Here is an 18,065-nt window from a genome sequence, read left to right as displayed (position 1 = left end):
CTAGTTGGCTGACCTTAGCATGCTTGCTAACGTTATGACAATCAAAATACTATCTGAGTGTGTATGTCATAACTTCGCCACCTAACATGATATTAACTAAGGCATTATGACAAACAGTATTGATTTTGGACATGATACCGGTCTAGAGGCTCTTCTCATTTCTCAGTTTGTACCTCCTTGAGTTCTTTCCTCGACTCCTCTCCTCACGTCTAAGTCCCTCCCACCAGAGATGCGAGCGGAGGAGGCGAGGAAGAGACACAAGGAGAGAGGAGTCGAGGCAACAGACATTTAACAACATGAGACATCCCTGCTTCAGAGCCGTCATTTAAAAGCGACGTCAATTAAATATGATGTGTGGCACAACTGCATCATCTGTCTGTTTTGTTACAGCCTGCTGTTTTTTTTATGATTTCTGTCAGCAGAAGTGTTTATGACAAGTTACCTTTAATTCACTTCACAACGTGGCATAATGTCTCGCGAATGTACGGATGTCATACATGTTTATTTTTTTATTTAACACACACACTCACACAAATAAGAGGAACATTTATTATAATCCTCAAGCATAACTACGTGGCACCAACAATCGTGCCCACAGATATCAACTGTCCAGTGTCCGTTTTATGCACGCACGTGAGCATACAGCCGTGTGATCCAGCAGCAACAATAAGTAAATAAACATTTACAGCCGACCTTTCATTGATGGTCAGCACACAGAACTTTACTAAACACGAGATCCTGTCCGGACCTGACGGCGTGTCTGCAGATTTAAATAATTAATTAATTACCTGCTGTACCTCTCGCCAAAATGTTGGTGTCCCAGGAGCAGAGATATGCAACAAAACGCTCCCACTGTGGTTTGCTTGTTAATGTGTGCGAGTGTCCGCGCGAGCGTGTACAAGAAGGTTGACTGCAGTTCCCTCAACGGCCGACCGTGTTGCTAGAAATTAGGATTTTCTGAAAGTTACATAGAACCTTTAAAAGTTTAAAATAAGATCTGTTTCATTTTGTAAAGCAGATTTCTGAAGACAGAGAGAATTTCTTTCATGCAGTTATTTCAGTCATGTTTCTGTTACTGGTTTTGGATCCATTTCAAAGTGAGGACAGAGGATGTTCGGGGACGTGACGCAACACTACTTTATTTTTCATTTTATTTTGTGACGCTCTGTATATACATAGTATTTGATTTCAAAGCACTTTTTAAACTTATATCTACAAAGTGCTATAGATAAAGGTTAAGTATTATTAGTATTATTCAGATTGAGTGTCTCATGTTTGCTGCAGCCACTGTGGCCACAGGTGAAAACTATGGGATCATGTTGAGCGCTGTAACATAGTGATTTGGTAGCAGAAGCAGAGAATCGTCATGAAATCTGCAAACTGATTCAGAAATGTTCGTTCCACAACAATATCTATGAACAGTTTGCTAACATGAACTAACATTAGCTTCTGTGAACTGCTGCTCATACGACACAGACTGTCACAGTAACACCCCTGAGTGTGTTGAACCGAGCAGTGGTGCATTTAGTTGCTTATGAATTCCACATTTGAAAGAGGGAGGTTGTGTTACATGGCTGTGTTTTGAAGTGTTTCCTGATATTCTGTTGCTCACAGAAAGAAGCTGACAGGTGTTTCTCTCTCTTGTTGCTGTAGAGAAGAGTAGTAGCAGGAAATGCACAGCTTCCACCAATATTTAAGGTCTGATGAATATCTCAGAACATTATGGTGAAATTCAGACTTTTTAAGAGATCGTATACACAGTTATTTATCTTAATACTGATACAGTGACAACATCTTTCTGATGACATCATGGTAACAATAACTTAACCTTAGCGGTTTGTTAACTATGTTTGTTTGCTGTCATACACATCAAAATGTTTGATTATAATATGATTTAAATATGTACACGTCTAATACTGTTAAAAGGTTCCTTTTGTTTCGATCCCACTTGACAGCAGTTACTGAATTTTCCCACTCATGCAGGTGAACCTGAAAGCAGCAGGTAGCCAGCAAAGACAGATCGTCTTTCTCGACTGAAATTGTTAACTAAGTTGTAAAAATGGTTTCTAATCAAGACGTCCTCATGCTAACTCTTTGGAGACGGACATTTTCTCCTCCTTTATCTGCACATTAAAGCAAATCAAAGATGCAAAGTGTGCAGGTACGAGAGGGAGTGAGGAGAATTATTTTTTCATGTCCTCTTTCATTGTAACATATCATGTAATTTATGTTTCATTACAGACTTTCTTACTTTGGACTGTCAGAGACTCACTGTGAAGTTGTGGCCTCAGCTCTGAAGTCCAACCCCTCCCATCTGAGAGAGCTGGAGCTGAGCTCCAACAAACTGCAGGATTCAGGAGTGAAGCTTCTGTCTGCTGGTCTAGAGAGTCCAAACTGTAGACTTGAGGCACTGAGGTCAGTTTACTAACTGTAGCATGTAGTTTTTCTTATGTGTTCAATTTAACTCACAGACTGAGGTTTTAAAGTTTTGGGTCATTAATCTTCAGGATTTGCCTGATCACAGATACGAAGAACTGATCTAAATAACGTTCTGTCTTTCCAAATGGCTGAACAACAAGTGAAGAAAAGAAAAGAGATATTCAGTGTTGGAAAGTTTCCACAAGACTCACATTGGTGTCGATCAGACAGTGAAGATGATGTCAGCACTGACGAGGCTGTAATGTGTGTGAGGGATGTGAACGATGTCGTAGATCTGATGATAGCAGATGAAAACCGGCTGCAGAGGAGAGTAATAAACAGCAGCCTAACACCGGCCAAAACAACACAACAGTGCAGGGGGATATACTTCGAAGCAAGTTCAACATACCTTGGCTTTCTTTACGTAAGCTGGCTCGACAAAGCCTCAAGCACAAGTTAGAGATAACGGGTAACACAAAAGGTGGTTATAAAGTTTTAAATTGAGCAGGAAATTAGGACCAAACATAAAAATCTAGGCTCATCATTGTTGTTGTTTTTTTATAATTACTTTTACTGTATGGATGATCTTCTGGAATTTAAAGTGTTAATTTTACCCGACCAGGCTAGCTTTGCAGAGTAAGTTACCATGGTGATTTAGACAGGTTAAAAGAGAGCCATCTTTGTGACACTGAAAACCCCGGGTTTAGGCTGAACAGACACGGCTAATCCACTAATCTCGCTTCGTAGTACATCCTTCTGGATTCAAGGTCTGTTTGAAAATTTTAAAAAAATGACTCTGATGTAATTACTACCAAATATCAGTCACAGTATTTGTGATTTTAAACATGAATAGAATGTACATTTATGCAGATTTTATTTATCAAAGTTCAGTCAAACTTTAGAAGCTTAATAAAGATTAAATTACACATCAAACTCATTAAGCCACATTAAGTGATGATTCTGAATGACAGCATTAAGTTTGAGTTATCTATAATTCTATATGATTTCCTATTCTTTATAACTACAGAGCCCCCCAGAGGTCATTTTTCGAGGGATACTTTTGCGTACCCTTGCAATAATGTTTGTTTGTCATCTGCGTCCATACTGCTTTCTTCCAGAGAGACATCTGGATCTAAGAATACATTTAAGTTTACTTTCACTAATTACATAACCATTCATATTAAGCTGTATTACTGTATCAGCATACTTAATGCCTACTTCAAAGTAAAATTCAATGAGCTGATCCATGCTGGTGCATTGCGTTGGGAGCAGCTGGGCGGAAAAGTATATGCTTGGGAGAGGGAGAAGAAGAAGAACATTATTGCAAAGTAACGCAAAAAATCAAAAAATTCTCAGCATGACCCCTCTCTAAGAGATCAAAGTGTTGCTTTGTTTTCATGTCAGCATTGAGGAATTATTTGAAGAAACAGACCTTAAGATTTCAGCAAAAACAAATCAATAGTCTGCACCAGAAACATGTTTGTCCTAAAGATGAAATAAGTAGGATTTCCTGGGAAATTAAATTTAGACTTTTACAAATATAATACAATATAGATCATCACTTATGGGCCTCTACATGTGTGTTGGTGAGTGTGTGTGCAGACCAATGACTGTGTATATATAGATGGACAACGCGTCTCCATCTGCTCCCATTGTACGGAATTGATGCCAAAATAGCCCCTGTGATAGGCGCTGCCATCTTGCGATGGTGACGTCTTATGGAGCCAGAGTCTGTGCAGTAGAGATCGGCGAGTGAAGCGGCCGTAGCCACTTCCGCTAACCCAAACACACACTTAACTTACCGAAAAAATTTTTACAGCATCAAATAACTAATTAAAAATAAACTTGTCAGAAAAATGAACACTTGGATGTAAATCAGCATGATAATAACTAACTATAATGACAGAAACCATGTTTGAGAAAAATGTATTGGACGTGTATTTTGATTTTATAGTTTGACTCATATCCCATCTGTTAACATGGAGGAGGTGGGCTTTATGACCTATACTGCAGCCAGTCAGCAGGGGGCGCCCGAAATGTTTTGGCTTCACTTTAAGGGAGCTGTCATGTCGTCTGTCTTTTTATACAGTCTGTGGTGCAGACCCTTGTGAGAGCTTTCTCTCCATCTATTCTGTTGTTTTGCTTTGCACGGGACGTTTTCAGGAGGGGCGCTGTTGTGGTTCGCTGAGCCAATCACAGCGTACAGGTGAGTGTGGGAGTGGTTCAAATTAGCAACTGGGAGTTCGCCTTCTTTCTGTTGGACAGGTAGGTGCCTTAAACCGGATGGACAAGCTAATCGGTGGTTAGCATGCTAGCGCAAAGGTGACCGGCGGTTAGCATGCTAGCGCAACTGTAGCCGGCCGTTAGCATGCTAGCGCAAATGCAACCATGATGCTGTTGGTGTTAGCTCCACGGGGTGGGTGTGTTTTCGCACAATACGGTCAGCGTGAGCTTCTGGTGACGAAGAGCCCAGGAGGAGGGGCCCAGTGTGAATGTGTTGTTGAGAAAATGCAAGCAAAAATCCTACTTATTATACCTTTAAAGGAGAGGTTTGTATTTAAGTCAATCTCAGTATAACACTCACATTCCCATATGCACATATATTTATTGTAATCCTCTCATAACCTTACTACAGTGTTACAAGTGGAGGACAAACATTCACACTCTTTCAATTTACAGAAATTATTTTTGCAGTTTGGCTAATAAGAGGCTTCAGCAGACTGAGCTACACATATCAAGTGTTTAGTGTTTGACTGTGGCTGCAGTGGAGAAATAGTGACTTGAAGAGTGAATTTGGTTGTAAATAGTTTGAACCTTTGGTGGACACAGTCTTGATTTGGCTGACTCAGACTGCTGAAGCTTCATATTAGTTTCAGACGAACTTATGGAGTTTATCCTGCTGTGTAGTTTTGTTAGGAAGGGACCACTTCACACTCACTGGGGACAGTAGGAATCATTGCTGCCACTAATGAGTCTTTAATGTGCAGAAAGCATGTGGCTGTTATTTTAAGACTTCAACAAATGTGGACATCTCCTTTTATTACATAGACCTACTAAGCCCCCAAATACAGTAAGAAGAAGGTCATTTAAAAAATGAATGAATGAACAGTGTTTAGTCCAACATGTCTGATGTGTTCATGATTATCTAATTACAGACGTGACTGAGATCAGCAGCATGTTATTAACCTGTGCTGACATGAAAAGGTGTATGAATGTTCTGTTGACATTTGGATGATGACTGCAGAAGGCTGACGTCATGATGATCCACAGAACACAATGGAAAAGTCACTCCAGGAAAGGAAAATCTGTAATTTTATCTTTATCATTTATTCAGATTGATTGACTGCAGTATTTCAGAGACGAGCTGTGCTTCTCTGGCCTCAGTTCTGAAGTCCAACCCCTCCCATCTGAGAGAGCTGGAGCTGACCTCCAACAAGGTGCAGGATTCAGGAGTGAAGCTGCTGTGTGGTTTTCTGGAGAGTCCACACTGTAGACTGGAGACTCTGAGGTCAGAAACCATGTTTTACTTCTGTGCTGAGATTAATATGATGTGAAAGTTGTGTTGACACCTGGTTTCATCTTTTATTCGACATCATGTTTTTTTAAATAAATCAGTAATAGATACATTTTTTGGAGATGCCCCACTCATGACATGACATACATGATAAGCTGGTACATACATAGCTGGTACAAGAGGTGAAGTCATTTATCTGCACCCTGTTGTGTTCAGGTGTTTGGAGTTCTATTTTCTAAACTTTTACCTTCTTTAGCTCTGAACACATTATTAAACATTAAAGGATTTCATGCAGGAACATTGTATTCTAAAGTCACATAATTTATTCTTTATTCAGATTGAGTGACTGCTGGTTGTCAGAGATGAGCTGTGCTTCTCTGGCCTCAGCTCTGAAGTCCAACCCCTCCCATCTGAGAGAGCTGGAGCTGAGTGACAACAAGCTGCTGGATTCAGGAGTGAAGCTGCTGTGTGGTTTTCTGGAGAGTCCACACTGTAGACTGGAGACTCTGAGGTCAGAAACCATGTTTTTTACTTTTGTGCTGAGATTAATATGACGTGAAAGTTGTGTTGACACTAAACTGCAGACATAAGGCTGATATAATACTGATCCACACAGCATGCAGGTGATCTGCGGACCGTGAAGTTTAACATCATGGTGTGAAATACAGTGTTACTTCCGCTAAATCCCTATGCAGTGGTACCGTAAAAAGTGATAACACGAAGTGTCATGTTTTACTCTGATGTACAGTTATTAGTGGTGTGGACTTGATGTGGCGTGATGCAGAAGTTGACGATTATGCATGGATGCAGTGACAGAACGTTAAGTTTGGGGAGCTTGGCAGCTGCTGCAGCGCGAGCTTCACCGCGGTCCTTCACATAGCGCTGCAAATAGGAGCATATCAGACCATAGACATCTGTCTATAACTGTAAAACACCCCAGGCTGTTTAAATATTTCTATGCGAGGTGTACGTATTTCACTGAACAGTGGCTGCTGTGTATTAAACAGGGCTTCTACGTTTCTACTTTCACTCTAACCCGGTCGCCATTTATGTTGAAAGTACTAGCTGGAGGATGCTTGTGATAATGATCAGTCACTTAACTTGTGACTAATGTTGTATTTGTTAACCCATTGGTAATCCACGCACTCCATGTCATAGCACAGTGCTGGGTCCAAAATACTGAAGACTTAATCCCAAAATGAAATCTCACCGATTGTTGTTTGTGACTCACGCTGCACGTGTCTGTTTTATTTTGCTGCCTTTATGAAGTACTTTGTAGCTTTGATTTTGAAAAGTGCTCTATATAGGTTATTATTATTATTATTATTATTATTATTATTATTATGTACTCTTGATTTAGTAAAAAAAAACATTAAAATGGGAGTTCAACTCCAATTAATTGTTGAAATAGTAGTGATGTCAAGTAAAAAAGAAAATTGAAGATCCCATCATTGTATAGTTATATCAACATTAAAGGACTTTATCCAGGAACATTGTATTCTAAAGTCACATCATTTATTCTTTTTTCAGATTGCGTATCTGCTGGTTGTCAGAGATGAGCTGTGCTTCTCTGGCCTCAGCTCTGAAGTCCAACCCCTCCCATCTGAGAGAGCTGGAGCTGAGCTTAAACAAGCTGAAGGATTCAGGAGTGAAGCTGCTGTGTGGTTTTCTGGAGAGTCCACACTGTAGACTGGAGACTCTGAGGTCAGAAACCATTTTTTTTACTTTTGTGCTGAGATTAATATGACGTGAAAGTTGTGTTGACACTAAACTGCAGACATGAGGCTGATATTATACTGATCCACACAGTTCAACAGGCTGGTGATCCGCGGACTGTGAACTTTAACATCATGGTGTGAAATACAGTGTTACTTCCACTAAATCCCTATGCAGAGGTACACTTTTATACTTTTTTACTATTGTGTACCCTGTACCGACAGGGTTCCCACGCGTCCTGGAAAACGTGGAAATTTAGAGACTCGTATCCAGTCATGGAAACACCTGGAAATTGATTAAAATGACCAAATATCCTTGAAATAATTTATGTTTTTATTGTATTTTAGCCCCTCATTCACTCTGTAAGCCTGGTTCGTATTTTTGTTTAAAAATGTACTGTTGATAGAGCCCGACCGATTTATCAGTCAACCAATTTTATCGGCCGATATTCGCACTTCGCAGATATATCCTATATCCATATATGTCCTTCAATATGCTCCGATATATATGTACACATTAAATTTAACAGTGCAGCAGAAATAAGCCAGTGCACTTCCTGACAAGTAGAGGGCGTAGTTCTAATTTTGACAGCATGAGAGACAGGCTCTCACTTAATTTCATGCTATACGGCTGAAGTCAAGAAATGAAACAGCCACCTCACTCACGGTTACAACTATAAACCTGCACAAAAATGACAATTACCAACATATGCAGAACATATGTTGTAAACAGACACATTAAAAACACTAACAAAATATTTTTTTGCATTTTGGAACATAAATAGCAAACTTATCAACTTAAAGTATTCAGTCAGCACTAGGCGGCAGGCATGATGGGTGATGAGGACGTCCCTATCGCTGCCAAAGTGCGCGTCAAAGCTGAGCAGAGCAGCACACACAGCGAAGGGAAGCATTAGGAAGCATTATCTTTCCCATACAGAACAAAACATTGTGAACAACAAACTCATGTTAAAATCACAGTAATCAGCCAAAGAAAGCTTGCTTTCAGAGCACCGCTGTTTCTACCCTCTCCGCATCTAAACTGCGCAGACGAGATCCGGTGTGCACAGTCCGGCTCTCAGTTAGTTTTAAGTTCGATAATAACGAAGGCACAAGAGCTTTAAGCTTTATTGTCTGCTAGTTTCACAGCGGTTATGCTCTAAACAACAAACTTACACGCTTACACCTCCGTATAACTTCGCAGGAAGATACAGGGTTTTGTTTTAATAAGCCATCGTCGCGCTGCTGCCAGGTGTGTGCGTCTGTCTACTTCGCCTGCAGCACACCTGCAGCTCCTTCCAGCAGTGAGACACACACGCGCTTACTGTTCTCATTCACAGAACGGCAAATGAAGACGTTTTGTGAAGCCCCTTTCACGTCTTATAAAGATGTAAAAGTTACGATGTTACGGTGTTACAGACAGACAGACAGAGAGCAGAGCAGGGAGACAGCCATGTCACCGTCATGTTACGTGTTGATTGAGTCACGACCTGCGGACTGTTGGCTGAGCTCCAGACATCTGCCCCGCGATAGACAGTCCATAGATCGTCCAAAATGCCCCAAACAGAGCGGAATAATAAGAATAGAAACTCAGACGAAGGGCAGATCCTCTGCAGATACAGACACCAGCTCACATTTCTCCTGGATTATGATGTTGATTAAGAGGGAATATTTAATATGGAAAATCCTGCTCATGAAGCCTTTTATTACTATTATTAACAGTATCAGTCTGTCAAATGAGCTGGTCTGTTTAGTGACTTTTATCTGTGTGAAGGTGGGAAAAACAAGAAAATCACTTTTGTTCCTACTTTGTGTGTTTTTGTGTTATACTCACTTCTATTTAATTTGATATTTTATTGTAGTGCGATTTAAGTTGCTACAGAAACACTATTTTATTAGAATTTTGTATGTCATACAAATGTGACAATAACTTTTCAGATTTGGAATTTTAATTTCAGATACATTTTGAACATATGTGAATATATCGGCCGATATATCGATATTGGAATTTTTTTACTCCCTAATATCGGAATCAGCTTCGGCCCCAAAAATCCAATATCGGTCGGGCTCTAGCTGATAGGATGAGTTGTGCGGTAAGACAGGTATGCCCTCTCCTGGTCCACAATGTCTCCTCCAAGCAGTGGCTGTATTTTTAAACCCATTGCGTTTCTGAGTTTGAGTTTTGACCATTTAAGGTTGCTGTAGATGGTCAGATTGTTAGCAATGTGAAGTCAGCAGCTAATAGTTCGTCATTCAAATCAGTTCAATTCAAATTTTATTACAGACTCAAGGTCCAGGTAGAGAGACAAGACAATATACAAAATAAACATACTATAGCACAATAAAAATTCATGGTTTAAAATGTAAAATATATACAAAAATTAACATCCTATAAGGAGGCATCTGTACCTGTGTCTCCAGAACTGGGATTGGTAGCATGTAGAACTACATCTGATATTTGACAAAACCAAGATGATTGCTTCTCTGAGGCATCAAGTCGGCTTGCACTACACCATCTTGGTCACTTAAGGAGAATCCTCATAGCATCATTATACTACTTGTAATCTCTGTAAGATTGTTTTCTTGTAGTTTGTTGTTAACATGGAGGAGACAGGCTTTATGACCTATACTGTAGCCAGTCAGCAGGGGGCGATAGAGAGGTTTTGGCTTCACTTTTAGGGAGCTGTCATGTTGTCCATCTTTTTTATACGGTCTTTGGTTGATATCATCATCATCTGTTATTTGTTCTGTTATAAAATGTCCGAGATATTTGACTCTATTAGAGACAGAAACATTGTTACCAGACAATATGAAATCAGGAAATTTCAACCTTTTATCCTCTTCGGTGCGATATATCAAGACCGCACTCTTACTGGCATTATACACTATATTGCCAAAAGTATTCACTCACCCATCCAAATAATTGAATTCAGGTGTTCCAATCACTTTCATGGCCACAGGTGTATAAAATCAAGCACCTAGGCATGCAGACTGCTTCTACATTTGTGAAAGAATGGGTCGCTCTCAGGAGCTCAGTGAATTTCAGCGTGGTACTGTGATAGGATGCCACCTGTGCAAGTCCAGTCGTGAAATTTCCTTGCTACTAAATATTCCACAGTCAACTGTCAGTGGTATTATAACAAAGTGGAAGTGATTGGGAACGACAGCAACTCAGCCACGAAGTGGTAGGCCACGTAAAATGACAGAGCAGGGTCAGCGGATGCTGAGGCGCATAGTGCGCAGAGGTCTCCAACTTTCTGCAGAGTCAATCGCTACAGACCTCCAAACTTCATGTGGCCTTCAGAAGAACAGTGCGTAGAGAGCTTCATGGAGTGGGTTTCCATGGCCGAGCAACTGCATCCAAGCCATACATCACCAAGTGCAATGCAAAGCGTCGGATGCAGTGGTGTAAAGCATGCCACCACTGGACTCTAGAGCAGTGGAGACGCGTTCTGTGACGAATCACGCTTCTCCATCTGGCAATCTGATAGACGAGTCTGGGTTTGGCGGTTGCCAGGAGAACTGTACTTGTCTGACTGCATTGTGCCAAGTGTAAAGTTCTGGTGTCCAGCACTGCTTGGACTACAGACCACAAGATCATCTGCATACATCAGATGATTCACTCGACTGTTACCAATCGTCGAACCAGTGTCACTGGCTTTCAACCGCTTAGACAGATCATTATAATAAAGCTAAAAAAGAACTGTGGACAAAATTCCCCTGTCTGACACTGTTACTAACCCCAAATGGAGCTGAAACACTATTTCCCAATAGTCTGGTGGGCGTACCAGTAAGACAGAATTCTTACAATGTGTTTGGGCACTCCTCTTTGACACAATTTAACAAACAACTTCCTATGGTTAACACGATCAAAAGCTTTTGAAGCATCAATAAAACACATAAGAACAGATGAGTTTTGCCCTCTTTACCTGTTTACCATCTCCATTAAGGCATATATACACAAATCCGTGCCATGATTAGCTTTAAAACCAAACTGGTTATCTGTGGAGTTAATAAAATCATTTAAACTGTCCAGCAGAATTCTTACCAGGACCTTCAGCAGTATGCTGGCTAAAGCTATGGGCCTGTAGTTGTCTAGGCTGCAAAGTTTCCCAGCTTTGTCTTTAATAACTGGCACCAACTGAACAGACAAAATTGAGTCTAATAATAATCCATGAATCATGAAACCGCCAAAAAAATTAGCCAGGAGGGGAGCTATGCTTGGACTGGCATATTTCAGATGTTCAGCAGTGATATGGTCTAAACCACATGATTTATTATTCGACAGCTTATTAATGGCTTGCTACACTTCTTGTGACCTAATCACAATAGAATCGTCACACTCAATATTCCCTGCCTTATATACTTCACTTTTTACACAGTTAAATAAAGAACTATAATGCTGTCGCCATAACTCAGCAATATTGTCTGTTCCAGAAATCCCTTCTACTGTGCAAGGTAGAAAAATCCTACACTGTATAATTCACTGTGAACCTCTTAAACACCTGATTTCATCTTTTATTGCACATTATGTTTTTAAATAAATCAGTAATAGAAACATGTATTAATTATTTCAGTTTGTACGAGCAGAAAATAACAAATATATTCAGTATTTTCTTTTTCCAACATTTTGATTAAAATATTTGTTTCTTCTGAAAAGTTTAAAGTGAAGATGCTTTGAGTTTATGGCTCCACTATTTCTAAAAGAAATACTGTCCTGATTAAGGTTCCTTCATTAGTAATGAGAAACAGCTGTCTAACATTTTTAATCCAAGTAACTATGCTGCTGTCACAGTTAGCAGGCAGCAGCAGACACGGAGTGGCCACCCCAGTAATGGCTGCTCCCCAAGATGCCAGCACGCACAAATCGGTCGCCGGATTGGTCTATAGATGAAGCCAATGGTGCCTCCTGTGTTATGCCCAGTGATTGGGAGATGTTTCCTCAGAGACATCTGTAGTTAAATGAGGATAGTGCTGTGATTTCTCCTGGTGAGGAACTAAAAGACCACTTTCAGCATTACAGAAGACATTAATTGCAGTTTAAATTCAACAGCGAATGAATCAAATGTTTTAAAATGTCACATAATTAGCATTACAACCATTTGAAGAAGCGATGTACAAACAAATTTTCTCTTATTATTTATCTACAACCCTAACCCTTTTTTCTTATTTTGTTGGTACCCATTGATTTTTCGGATTCCCCAAGGTTTTTTTATTTTTGCTTTTCTCTTAGGTAAGAGAATATTATACGATTGGTGGAGAGCATTCTCACCAAGATAAGAAAAAAAACCTCCTGTTTTCAGAGTCCACAAATAGTTTGTCCAATGCATGGAAATATACGTTTTAAAATTGAGAAACTAAAAAAAATGCATCATATAATCAAATTTAAATTATTATATGTTTTTAGGGGAATTATAATGTTTCAGTTATATCCCTGATGTGCCCGGCAGTGGATCTTCGTCAGTGTCGGGGGCTTCAGAAACTGACACTGTTGAGTGGAGCATCTGACTGCACACCTTAGGACCATGTTGGAAATATGTTTTTCAATTTAACATGATATCCTTTGGATTTTTATTTGTGTCTTGACAATCAATCAATAAAATAAAAATCAATTTCCTGTCACTGCCACCTCTCCAATTATTTCCTGGATTCTTTGGTCTGTTGGCGAGATCACCACCTCCTCCTGTCCTCTCCTCCTCCAGTTGTTGTCATGGAGCGCTTGGCTAGAGCAATAACACGGCTGACACAGCATCACAGATCTTTTGCCATTGCTGCATTTTTGATGTACCTGTAATGCAATACTCAAGCTCTGGAAGATCACATTTACTCTGTTTAAGTTCATTTAAAAGTACTTCCATTTCGCTACTGCTGTAGTTCTGCTTCTTCTTACTACCTTTTTTCGGTGGCATTTCTTCTTCTCCTTGTGTCTGATTGGCACACAGCACAACATGCACCTGCCTTTATACTGTGTTTAAGGAGCGTTACCTATGCTAACTACAAAAAATCAACCATGCGCCTCCAATTTGAGATCAAGTGAGATTCATCATTCAGGTCACCTGGGTAAGAGCAGATTAGGGTGGTTAGAGAAGGTTTGGTGCATCTGGTGTTGACTTCTCTTATTTTTTCTCTTAACAGAAAATTGAGAGATAATTTAATACATATTTAAGACTGTTGCTGCATGAGGCCCAATGTATTCTAAAGTCACATCATTTTTTCTTTCTTTAGATTGTGGGACTGCGGGTTGTCGGAGATGAGCTGTGCTTCTCTGGCCTCAGCTCTGAAGTCCAACCCCTCCCATCTGAGAGAGCTGGAGCTGAGTGACAACAAGCTGCAGGATTCAGGAGTGAAGCTGCTGTCTGATCTTGTGGAGAGTCCACACTGTAGACTGGAGACTCTGAGGTCAGTCCATGTTGGTTTCAGCAGTATTGTACTACACACAGTTATTATCACAGCAAAGGCAAGTGGCTGCTGTCCTCAGTGAAGCTGTGAGAGGAGAACAGTGACAGGCTTCAGGATTGGACAGAAACACAGAGAGAGAACAGACAGCCAATCAGATCAGCACGAAGCTTGTTGTGATCACGTGTTTGATTTGATGTGAAGACAACTGTTGTTGTGTTCATGTGTACAGGACATTAAGCTGGATTACAGCTGACAGCATCACAAGATGTTTAGAGACTGTGGTCCTCGTTCAGCAAACTGTCGTACCATCAAATCTGATCTCAAAGTGTTCGTTCTCTCATTTCAGCACTAAACAATTCATCAGTTCATCTTTGTCACAGCTCTGAGATCAGTCTGCCTGAAGCCTGCAAATCACTGTCTGTTATTACACAGAACCATGGTTACGTTTAGTAACCATGGTCTTTGTACAGAACAAAACCTCTGCTGAAGTCCAGAAATCACAGCTGATGTTTCTGCTCTTCAGTCTTTGCATGAACATGAAGGACTTTTAACATCGTATATAGTTTATATATCTGTCCATGTGACAGCAGCTTGTCCAAATGTTTCTGTGACAGACACCATTTTTGCGCCTGTAAAACACGAGCTGCAGGAAGTACACAGCCCCTCTGAACTTACTGATCCTGTGGATCACATCAGCCATCATCTGACATCCCGCTCACTATTCAACTCTCTACTTCAATCTGCGGCCGACAGTAAACATGGCCGATCATTTGTTCGTACAAATCCTGATGTTGATTTCAGGACAATGACATGGCTGGTTAGCTACTAGTCTGCTGCTTATGTAAAATTATATTTACTTTGTCAACTGTTCAGTGTAATTGACTTTTAATGTTGCTGAAATATCGTTAGATTTCTCGCTCAGAGAGAATTTTAAAATATCTTCAATCTTCTTGCCAAATCAAATCTGAGACTTGTTCTATTTACGTTTTTATTGCATAAGATCCTTATTAGATTGTAATGATTGTTCCAGGTATCAGTCAAACCCTCAGGTGTTAGCAGTTCTGGCTTCCATGAGTCCACAGATTCCTGATAATGGACACCTCGTCGGGCATTATCCCTGACAGAAAAAATGTCACAGAGAAACTGATTTGAATCCTGATAGAAGTGAATCCATCTTTACAGTAAGCATTGAATACGTCTCTGTTGCTGCAGTCATGATGCGTTCAGGGTCTCAAGTTAAGTTCGACTGTGTAATTAAGTCCTGTTCAGACTTGTGGTATGAACAGACTGAAGTCTCTGCTGGTCTTGAAACTGGATGTGCTACATCACTGACTGACAGCTGATGAGGGCCTCTCTGTAAACACTGATATATGACTTCTGTTGTCTGTCTCCTTCTCTCATCAGCTCATTGTCATATTGATCTCTGTCAGAGTGTGAGCGATCAGCAGGATGGTCGTCTTGTCAGAGGATCAGCTGTGTCCTGATGATCCACAAGAGGGTGAAGCAGCCGCATCAGGTTGGGTTTTGGAAGGCTCTGACTGGGCCATGTTACTGGGCGGCAAAGAGAGGACTCTTGGTGCTGTAGTATATGTATGTATGTATGTATGTATGTATATATACCATAGACTGTATAAATAATGGACGTAGTCTCAGTGACGTCACCCATTGGTTTCTGAAGAAGCGTTTTGAAGCCCGAATTGCGCCGCCGCTGGGGGTCGCCATATTGGAAATGCCAGAGGCAGGCAAAGAGGCGGAGCGCGACCGAGCTACAGCCTATGGCTGAGGACTATGGGCAGGCCGCATGAATCAGCCAGCTACGGCTATGAAGCTAGGCTATATGCTCCTCAGCGTAGCTAACAGTTATTGTCCATAGACTGTATAAATAATGAATGAGCTGGTTTGACTTTGCCAGGAGGACATTCTGCCGGTGACTGACTGCAGGTGTTTAGTTATCAGAATAAAGAAGTAGCGGACTCTTCATCACTATGCCAACAACTCCTGACTCCTATTTACTGACCGACGATTAAATAAATAAACACTGCACAGGCTAACAAGCCGCTCAAGCGAGCACAGTATACTTGCTACTTAGTGCTAAAAATATTTCAATACAATAACACGAACATTTAACTCACCGAAAAGCTGGAGCTCAGACTTCTTGCACAGCCATAAAGTTCCATAAATCCCACAGAGAGATTATTTGTCCAAACTTTGAATGAAAAAATCCCCAAAAGGCTCCAACAACACAAACAGGTGAAGCTAAGCTCAGTGTCTGTGTTAACGTCTAGCAGACAGCCAGCAGGATCCACCTGTCAATCAAGTGATCTGGCCCCTATGATTTAAGGCTTAATATAATTCAAACGAGTGTGTTATAAAAAAATTCACACCCGTACAGTTATCTTGAACAATAAAATTAGCTATTTATAACAAAACCATTTTTTGTACCAGGCTGTAAACATGTTTATTTCTGCTGTAAAAATGGGCCTTTTTCCACCTGTTGTAATGTTATTTCTTGTTTTCTGGAGCCTCAAGTGGCCACTGGAGGAACTGCAATTTTTTGCACTTCCGCATTGCCATTTTTCAACACCGGAGGTTGCTGCTTGGTATATACCTATCCATCCATATTAGGGCTGTCAATCGATTAAATATTTAATCGTGATTAATCGCATGTTTGTCCATTAGCAACTCGCGATTAATGGCACATTTTTTACCTTTTGTAAATGTATCTTCAAGACATTTTTTTTTTTAGTTTTCAATCCTCTTATCAACATGGGAATGGACAAATATGCTTCCTTTATGCAAATGTATGTTTATTATTGTTCCAACATTCCAAAACGATGACAAATAAGTCGTGCAGTCGTAGATTAAAAAAACATCGTTTTAGTCCAAGTTTAATCACTTAAAGACATTTTTCAAAACCTGGGGCTCTCTGCATCAGCTGTGTGCTTGGCCAGCAAGTGGTATTTAAGACTCGACAAAGTGGTAACTCTGTTCACATCAACAGTAAATACAAATAACTTTTGTCTTGTCCACAGAACCATCTAGCAGGGCTTTGAGGCTGAACTTGCTGTTTAAAAGACCCTTTTCTTTATCCATTTCTGCTCACGGAGGTTTGTTTCTGCTTGCTATCCACAACATTGTGGCTGCAGCACTTCATGATTTCTTAAACTACGGGGCAGACGGAGGGTCATAATAATAAAATGCGTGTGCGCATCAAAATAAACAGTGGCGTGAAAGGGAATGTGCATTATTAACGCGTTAACTTTGACAGCCCTAATCCATATACACTACCATTCAAAAGTTTGGACACACTTTCCCATTCACTTGTATGAGAAAATGTGTCCAACTTTTGACTGGTAGTGTATATATATCTGAGCCTACATTTAAGTTGCCTATTATATTCTTATATATTCTATATATTCGTATCTGTATAATTCTAAACTTGGTGAAAAGGATAGGCTGCAAGATTTCATGTAAACCCCCCACTTCCCCACACAGTCATGTGTTGTTTATTGTTTCTTTGTTATTGTTTTGTCTTTTCTCTCTGCTTAAAATGTAAAATTCAAAATAAAAATTGTAATTATCCATCTAAAAAAAAAACTGTAACAGACAGCATTATTTGCAGAAACCAGTGTGCTGACACCACAACACTAATGAAGTTGTTAGAATGGAGGTAAACTTGTCATCACTTTCTACTTTCATCACACTGCATGAACATGTCAGCCAAATGTTGCTGCTGTGCACAGAGGGAGGGAGGTTTGGAGCAGGAAAGTACGGACTAAAGTGATGATGACGTGATATAAAACTGATCATGAAGCCTGATGTTCCTTAACACACAGGCCCACATTAGGACACATCTTGTCTCTCGCTCGTGTCATTCACAGCATGTGGAGATGTAGTTTGTGCTTTAATAGCAGACTGTGCACGGAAATACGGGACAGGTTGGGAGTTGGGACCTTATTGAGTCAGGGGCACAAGAAACACACAGAGATCTGTGTCCTCGCTGCGCTGCTGATAGGCTG

The 18,065-nt window shown here is 40.3% G+C and overlaps 1 protein-coding gene across 1 annotated transcript in view; it reads left to right on the top strand.

The window, feature by feature from the left end:
• Positions 1 to 17,643, top strand: part of LOC138590990 (NLR family CARD domain-containing protein 3-like) — a 29,060-nt gene extending 11,417 nt beyond the window's left edge. The window contains exons 8-12 of the mRNA XM_069661454.1: positions 2,242 to 2,415; positions 6,270 to 6,443; positions 7,463 to 7,636; positions 13,873 to 14,046; positions 15,451 to 17,643. Of these exons, the coding sequence (XP_069517555.1) occupies positions 2,242 to 2,415; positions 6,270 to 6,443; positions 7,463 to 7,636; positions 13,873 to 14,046; positions 15,451 to 15,466 (712 nt within the window). The 3' untranslated portion in view covers positions 15,467 to 17,643. The remainder of the gene's footprint in view (positions 1 to 2,241; positions 2,416 to 6,269; positions 6,444 to 7,462; positions 7,637 to 13,872; positions 14,047 to 15,450) is intronic.
• Positions 17,644 to 18,065: the final 422 nt, after the last annotated feature.

Source organism: Semicossyphus pulcher, unplaced genomic scaffold, assembly GCF_022749685.1.
Source record: "Semicossyphus pulcher isolate SPU_LCO1_2020_fin unplaced genomic scaffold, fSemPul1.0.p SCAF_14, whole genome shotgun sequence".
In the NCBI taxonomy this organism is placed as follows: Eukaryota; Metazoa; Chordata; class Actinopteri; order Labriformes; family Labridae; genus Semicossyphus; species Semicossyphus pulcher.
The sequence above is the reverse complement of the archived record's forward strand: the minus strand, read 5'-3'. Positions and strand labels throughout refer to the sequence as shown.